Source organism: Psittacula echo, assembly GCF_963264785.1.
Source record: "Psittacula echo genome assembly, chromosome: Z".
NCBI classification, from domain to species: Eukaryota; Metazoa; Chordata; class Aves; order Psittaciformes; family Psittacidae; genus Psittacula; species Psittacula echo.
The window spans coordinates 105,933,011-105,941,036 of NC_137742.1; the positions used below are offsets into that span (position 1 = coordinate 105,933,011).

General features: G+C 44.9%; 1 protein-coding gene across 1 annotated transcript; it reads right to left on the reverse strand.

Moving 5' to 3' along the window:
- Positions 1–2,509: 2,509 nt before the first annotated feature.
- Positions 2,510–5,803, reverse strand: POP4 (POP4 homolog, ribonuclease P/MRP subunit). Its single transcript, XM_080637809.1, has 7 exons — positions 5,520–5,803; positions 5,387–5,439; positions 4,789–5,012; positions 4,130–4,207; positions 3,848–3,909; positions 3,402–3,503; positions 2,510–2,889 (listed from the first exon to the last, which is right to left on the reverse strand). The coding sequence occupies exons 1-7, from the start codon at positions 5,524–5,526 to the stop codon at positions 2,753–2,755; spliced, it is 663 nt and encodes a 220-aa protein (XP_080493935.1). The 5' UTR covers positions 5,527–5,803; the 3' UTR covers positions 2,510–2,752.
- Between the last annotated feature and the right edge of the window lie 2,223 nt (positions 5,804–8,026).

An 8,026-nucleotide genomic window follows, 5' to 3' on the forward strand; every position in this document is an offset into this window, starting at 1 on the left:
CCCAGCCTGACCCAAGCAGAGATCTAGCCCTTCCGGGTAACTGCTCCCAGTTTATATAGTGCATATCATCGTATGAAATACCTCTTTGGTTAGTTTGGGTCAGGTGTCCTGTCTCTGCTTCCTCCCAGCTTCCCCTCCTCCCTGGCAGAGCATGAGGCTCAGAAAGTCCTTGGTCAGAGTAAACATTACTGAGCAGTAACTAAAAACATGGGTGTTATCAGCGTTGTTCCCAGGCTGAAAGTCAAAAACACAGCACTGCACCAGCTACTAAGAAGGAGAAAAATGACTGCTACTGCTGGACCCAGGACAAGTGTCTCAGTCAAAAGTATGCACATACGTCATGAGGCTAGGAGCTCATTCTGAGAGCTGAAAGAATTTATTAACTAATACACAAGAAGAGATTTCTATTAACAGGCCTGTACTGCAAATCTCTAGTTCAGCTGCCTATACAAGGTGATGGTTATTTAGAAGACTGGTCAGCATCTGACCAGTAACTGCTCCTCTCAGCAGTAGTGGATGCTTGATCCTAAATTTTTCATATTTGCTCGTTAATTAAACCAGTACACAGAGGGAGATTTTTGCCTTACCAGAAGCATACATTTTCATCACAGGCTGTGGGGAAGGGTGACTCAGAACTGGAGTTAGTTACCATAGGAATGACAGAATTAAGGAAGGGGAGCGTGAGACGATGAGTGAAACCTCTCTGAAATTCCATGGAATTGTCCAATGTCAGTAAATAATTCGACGCAGTATGTAGGGCCATGGTTTGGTGGATGTTGTAAGCTCTGTCAATGCAGTTTTTGTCTAACAGAATGAATGAGGGTGAGCATTTGTTCTGTAATGTGCTTTACTCAGGGAGGCTTCACATGCTAAGGAGCTCACTCTGGGTGCAGGAAGGCAGTACAGCTGGGGCAGGAGGCACAGCTGATACGGGTTAGTCTTTCAAGGTACTGAAGTGTTTTCCGTATAAAGAGAGCTTTGGAGTTTGGGTGTTCCAAGAGGCCGGTTGGGCATTTGCTTAATCTGTTGTGGTGCAGGATACTGGTCTGATATAGCTGCTACTGGCTGCTAGGGACCTTCTATCCTGTGGATGCTGCTACAACATCATATGGTGTGTAGGCTGAAGAAGATGGGGCTGTTGGAGCCCAAAAGGAGAGCTTGTGGACTGCTGAAACTTTGTACTTCGATCACTTAAGGTAAGGCCTCCCTTTGTTGAGGCAAAGGGAGATTAATTACGGAAACTGTAGTGTGTGCAGAGGGAGGAGCATAAACACCAGAGCTGGGAATTTGCCATCTGGTGGTATTCAGTGGGAAAGTGTGAGTGACTGCAGCAGGAATAATAAGGTGACCAGAACATTTTATTACTTAGAAAACATGTCTCTATATGCTTGCTTATATTATCTGTAGCAATATTAACCACAAAGGAGAAATTCAAGGTGAAACCTATCAGTTGAAACAACCTACTTGCACATACCTATACCAGGCAAAGATGTTGTGAGGTGGGCTGATGCTAACCCTATGAAGTTTAACCATGCCAAGTGCAAGGTCCTACACCTGGGTCAGAGCAATCCCAGGCACAGCTACAGGTTGGGCAGAGAAGAGATTCAGAGCAGCCCTGCAGAGAAGGACTTGGGGGTGTTGGTCAATGAGAAAATGAACATGAGCCGGCTGCAGTGTGCGCTCGCAGCCCAGAAAGCAACTGTATCCTGGGCTGCATCAAGAGGAGCGTGACCAGCAGGTCGAAGGAGGTGATCCTGCCTCTCTACTTTGCTCCTGTGAGACCCCACTTGGAGTATTGTGTGCAGTTCTGGTGTCCTCAACGTGAGAAGGACATGGAACTGTTGGAACAAGTCCAGAGGAGGGCCACAAGGATGATCAGGGGACTGGAGCACCTCCCACATGAAGACAGGCTGAGAAAGTTGGGGCTGTTCAGCCTGGAGAAGAGAAGGCTGCATGGAGACCACATAGCAGCCTTCCAGTATCTGAAGGGGGCCTACAAGGATGCTGGGGAGGGACTCTTCATTAGGGACTGTAGTGACAGGACAAGGGGTAACGGGTTCAAACTGAAACAGGGGAAGTTTAGATTGAATATAAGGAGGAAGTTCAGATTGGATATAAGGAAGCAGTTCTTTACTGTAAGAGTGGTGAGGCACTGGAATGGGTTGCCCAGGGAAGTTGTGAATACTCCATCCTTGGTGGTGTTCAAGGCCAGGTTGGACAGAGCCTTTGGTGGCATGGTTTAGTGGGAGGTGTCCCTGCCCATGGGAAGGGGATTGGAACTAGATGATCTTAAGGTCCTTTCCAACCCTAACTATTCTATGATTCTATGTTAAAGATGGCCCAGGAGCAATGACTATGAGAGCTGTCAGCACCTGCAGTCACACTGTAAGTATTTAACAGGTAGATAAAGTCCAGTTTACAGAGAAAGCAATAATAACATTCATCAGTTACAAGATATGATTTTCATTGTGCAAATTTATGATTATAAATTGAAACATAAATCAGGCATTTTACACTAATTGTAAAAGTTTAATAAAAGGCAGAATGTTATATACAAATAACAAAACATTCAAATTCCAAAAGTCTGAGAGACTGCTTTAAAGACAACCAACACTGGTCATTCTTCATTAAGCAGAAATGCTTTAGAAAGACTTCATGTAGCTATTCCATTTTCAGTCTGCAAGAAAACCTGGTCTTTAAACTGCAGGAAACCAGGAGACCTTTCTAGTAATACTTCTGGTTTTCCATGAAGTCAGAGGTCAATAGATCCTCTGACCTTGAATTTTTTTGCAGATCGCTCACTTGCTCTAAGCTGGAACTTGTTTCCATAGATGTAGGAAATGAATCCATCAATCTCAAAACTAAATACATTGTTAAATTTGGGAACAACTGAAAAGTAAAATGAAAGAAATTAATAAGAGTAGACTAATGTAAATACCTGTTATGAAAATATACAGAAATAACCAGGGATATTATTCACATATATTCACATTATTCACAGACTTGAGGTTTGCCCTGTTTCAAGGAGTTCATGCTTTAGCAAGAAAAGAAAAAATAACCAAACCCTCCAAGTTTTTAAACTGGAATTACTAAAGTTAGTCCTCTTTCAGGAGCATGCAGTGTTGCAAGGAATATCTAATGTGAAGCAGATGAATGAGCCATGTGCATGACCAGGCTGGGTTAACCAAAAATACTTTTTTTAAGAACTGATCAATTCTGACATACTCTTTTGTAAGCTACTGGTTGTTATGTGGTCAAAAACATTGACCTCTGGCACTCTATGGAAAAAGCTAAACACACTGATACAAAACAATGTACTCAGAGGTGTAAGATGAATAGTTGGTTTAAAAAAGTTCTGATTATATAAATTGTGAAAAGCACTCAAAAAAATTCTTACATACCTTTTAATTTGTCCTCTTTAGTGATAATTTTGAACACACGTTTAAATTCCTGTAGAACGATTCCGGTTATCCCCACATAAGACGGGCATTTTGATTTTGCGACTGAAAGAGCAGGAATATGTAGGTATTTGAAAATTTCAGCTGCAGACACTTTATTTTCTCTTCTATCCGTGATTTTAAAAACTGGTTAACAATATTCTGAAATAATGCCATTTTACTGTAATCAGTAGTAAAATTTGCAGTTACTGTTTGCAGCTGACAACATGGTTTTCAAGAGCAGTTAAAAAGTAATTAGCATTGCTAAGTAGAGAGAATCCATCCACAGGGAATTTCAACTATGTGATTCTAGAGTAAATGACACTGAATGAATTTAAAAATAAGCATCTGAAACACAGGAGTGTCTACTCAACTCTAGATGATTTTGTAAAAGAGACTAAATGGAATACCTGTAATGATTGCTCCATGGAGATCAGCTTTGAGCAGTTTGCCCTGCACAATATATGGTTGCCTTGCAGAAGAGGGTTGGATCAGGGGAGAGGGAAAGAAAGTTATATGGAAAGTTAGCTTTGAGCACGATTTTGGTAGTCACAGTCACGTTTTGTAAACCTCACAGAAATAGTACATAACCTTATCAAGTAACTGTGATGTTTCAAGCAGTAGTTCAGTAAACCTGGAAATACCTACAAACTCAGACCCAAACATACCCACCCACATATACCTCAACTTACGATTCTGGTCTAAGGCCATGGCACAGGTCTCTGATATACTGTTTCCAGAGCTGATGTAGTGGTAGAAAGATGGCATACCTGTAGTAAAAGAGACAGAAAGTATTACACAAGAACTCAATGATCAAAACCTCTCTTGGTTTATTACTGAAATAATCTGTATTTACAACAGACTTAAGACTACCATTTGTTAAGTTTTGTAATCTGCTTTCATAACATGCTCTAAACAACAGAGTTGCTTTATAGAAAAGCACAAACCATGCTCCTTGCTGCCAACCCAAAATGGTGATGTGTTTTAGAGGATCAGGCTGTATCTAAGGTTTGAGGAGATTTCTACTCAGTTCTTTCCCCACTTGTCATTAACAACAGCCGGGGCTTTAGCCAGTGGTTTGAGGAACCTGATGGCAGAGTTTTGGCTCTCTGGTCACAGGCAGTCTAATGAAAACCTGAAATCAGGGGTGATTGTATTTGGGTCTGATCTCGTTATAGCTGGGTACATAAAAGGAGAGAGATCAGGTGGAGAATTGAATTTACCAGCTGCACAGACAGGACAGAAGTCACACTGACAGTACATACTGAAGGCCTAGTATTCACTTGTGTGTGCCGCAGCTTTTACATACTACTGATGTGCTGCTACACAAAGAAAACAGTTAAGCTCTTACCTTTGCTGCTTGGGTTCAATTTCAAAAAGACGCATTTCTCGCCTCTGCTTGGCAGTAAAACCTTTTGTTTTCTTCCTCTTTTTCTTGGTCTTTTTCTTGGCATAATGCTCAAGAACCACAGCTTTCCGAGTCAGCATGTCCTGGATAGCTGTATCTTTCTTTTTTGGCATGCTAAGCTTCAGGAAGGCATTTACAAATGCTCTGGCCTCTTCTGAGCTCTGAGGCTAAAGATATTTTAAAAGATACTTTAAAATACGAAATGTCAATTGAATGTTACTAACTTGCTGCTGACCGGTTTTATCACGGTGACAAAATCACCACAGACATTGGAGTTACACACAGCAACAGTTACCGCAGAACGCTCGCATGCTGCACCGTCATGCGCGCCAGCTCACACCGGCCACGTTACCCCACGCCGCTGTCACTAACGCGTCTGGCGGGGGGAAACCGCTGCCGTGGCCCCCGCCAGCGGGGACAACCGGTACCTTCGGTTACCAGCAGGGTTTTCATACGGCTGCGTGCGCGAAGAGCAGAGCCCGCCTCGCAACCGCAGCAATCCGCGCCGCTCCCGGATATCTCGCCGGGCGGCCGGGGGTACCTGGAGGCGCAGCTCCTTGCTCTCCTGGGGCGGCAGGCGTCGGTACAGCTCCACTGCAAGCGGAACGGGACAGCGCGTCAGGCGCGGCCCCGCTCCCCACCCCGGTCCGGCCCCGCTCCCCACCGGCACTCACCCTCCATCGCAGCGGCGGCTGGCGCTTCCGGCGCGGGTGGTGACGATGACGAAGGCGACGCACGGCTGCTCGGAGGGCCGGCTGTCGCGGCCGGCCGCGGGGCGGCGGTGCCGGTGTGAGGGGAGGCGCGCCGGGCGGGTGCGCTGTGTGCGCTGTGTGCGCTATGCGCGCTGGACGCGCCTCCCAGCAGGGCCGGGCTCACGGACCCCGCGGAGGTGCAGGAGTCAGGAGCGGGCCTGCGAGGACGCGCTGCCCGGCTCGGGCGCTGCTGGCACCGGCTGAGCTCAGGGGTGGAACAACCGGTACGCCCCACAGCGCAGCCCCAGGCAGGTATCCAGCTCTCCAGCCTTGGCTCCCGCCGCCAGCTGTGTGGGCCCTACAGGGGGCCCTGGGCATGGTGAGCCCAGCGCACTCCCTTGGCCTTGCCTGATGTCTGTGTTACAGTGGCATGGGACAAACGGGAAGGGATGTCAAAACTTTGTTAGCAAACAAGAGCCAAAAAAGGGGGAGAGGGAGGAAACTGTTAGATTCTGCTTGCTAAAAGCCTTTTATAGAGAGTTTGTAGTACATGGAATATCAGAATAAATACCATCTTGGTACCATCTCCACTGCTGGTTCGGGTAGTGAATCCCAGCCTTAACCTCAAATTTCAGAGGCTTCTCTGTTTAAGGTGTCCCAGGAAGAGGAGCCCCCCACAACCAGCCGTGTTTCTGGGTTGTTGTTTAACGGCTGGCTGCAGGGTCCCCAGCAGCTTGGTGGCCCTCATAAATCACAAGCTGTGCTAGGCTTGGGTTTAGAGGAAAGTCATCACTGAGACCGACATCCACATGTAAAACAGGGAAGTGACATTGCTTATCCCAGCCATGAGGTTCTGCAAAGGGGGAAGCTGTGGCCAGTGTAGGTTGTTAGATTAACCATTTAGATTAAGCCAGATAGGGACAACTTGATACCTTCAATACCTTTCATTTTTGTTACATGTCCGAACAGTAACGTTGCTATTATTATTCAAGGTACAGGTTTATTTCAGTAGAGTTTGTGATGCAAAATTAACATTTTTCAACCGTCAAAGAGATAGTCTTACAACTGAAATCTGGCTATTGTTAATCTCTTTTGTACTAAAAATTCTCTGACTTGGGAGAGTAAGCTGAGCACCAGATAACTCAGTTACTTCAGTTAAAAGTCTTGCCAGTCATAACTTCTGTAATGTAGACGACCTCATTTTCTCTAGTCACCCATCACTTCAGTAGGGTCGCGTACGGTTGGAATAGACAAGTCTGTTGTTTGAGTATTGATTTGTATCTTTGTTTAAAATCTGTCCTCATGTTTCTAGCAACAAAGGTCAAAAAATCAGGGAGATGCTGCTGGCTGTGGAGTTTACTACCTCTGATCTCTCACTGCCTCTTTGCTCCTGGGGTAGGTCGAAGTCTCGCTCACTGTAAAACACAGAGGTACCTTGAAACCAGAGCAGCCAATTCCTTTTCCTTGCCAGCCTAGTCCCAACCTGTGCTGCCGTCTGCTCATACATGATGGATCTCCAGATACATAAGGGGTTTATATTCATGTCGTGGAGGCATATTGGCTTAGCAGGTAATTATCACTGCTTGGTGAAGAATACTTAGGGAACAAGTTAGGCAGGGTATAGGAAATGATGTTTTTTTGAGTGCTGCTGTGAAGCACAAAGGCACTAAAGTGATCCCTAATAGGGAATGAAATTGTGGATCTCTGCATGTGTGTAAAGAAAGGGCCAGTCTCTGCAGGGTATTAAGTGTGAGCACCAGCTGGTTTGTATCACAGACCTCCTGGCAGTTAAGTATATGCCACAGCAAGCAGATCTCTTGGTTTTACAAAGTGTGGACTCCTTGAGTTGTCATTGCTACTAAAAACCCATCAATTTTCATGAATGGAGTACCAGGATAAGTGCTATGGGTCTTTAGGGTTGTATGAGTACTCCTTCACTTGATTTATGCCGCAATTCCTAGGGCACTTCAGGGATTAATAGTCAAATCAGTGTTGGCGGTGGTGGTGTTGTAAATCCAATGATCCAGGCTAAACTAGTGCCTGGGGAAACCAGTCTCTTCCAACAGCTCTACATCTTCATTTCCCAATTTATCTTCAGATATGATGTCTGAGGGAGTCAGCTGAGTGCATTAAGTGTGTGTCCCAGCAAGAAGGCTCTGCATCAGGAGTTGAGAGTTCTATCAAATAAACATGAAAAAGAATAGGTGAAGAAACTGAGAAGCCAGTGAATAGGCAAAGACAATTTGTAAATAAGAAAAAGAAGGCTCAGGAATGAGGAGAGATGGGTAAAATGTGAATAGAAAATGAAGTCAAATATTCAAACAAAATAATTGTAATGCGTGTTTCAAAATGTGCAGCATTAACTGGTTTGCTTAGTGCCTGAGACTTCTCAAGATTTTTACTTCAAGTAAATCATCTTGGAATGGGTTTATAGTGATGTAAATCCCTAATATATATTATTAATACGAAGTTATAGGTGCCAACACTGG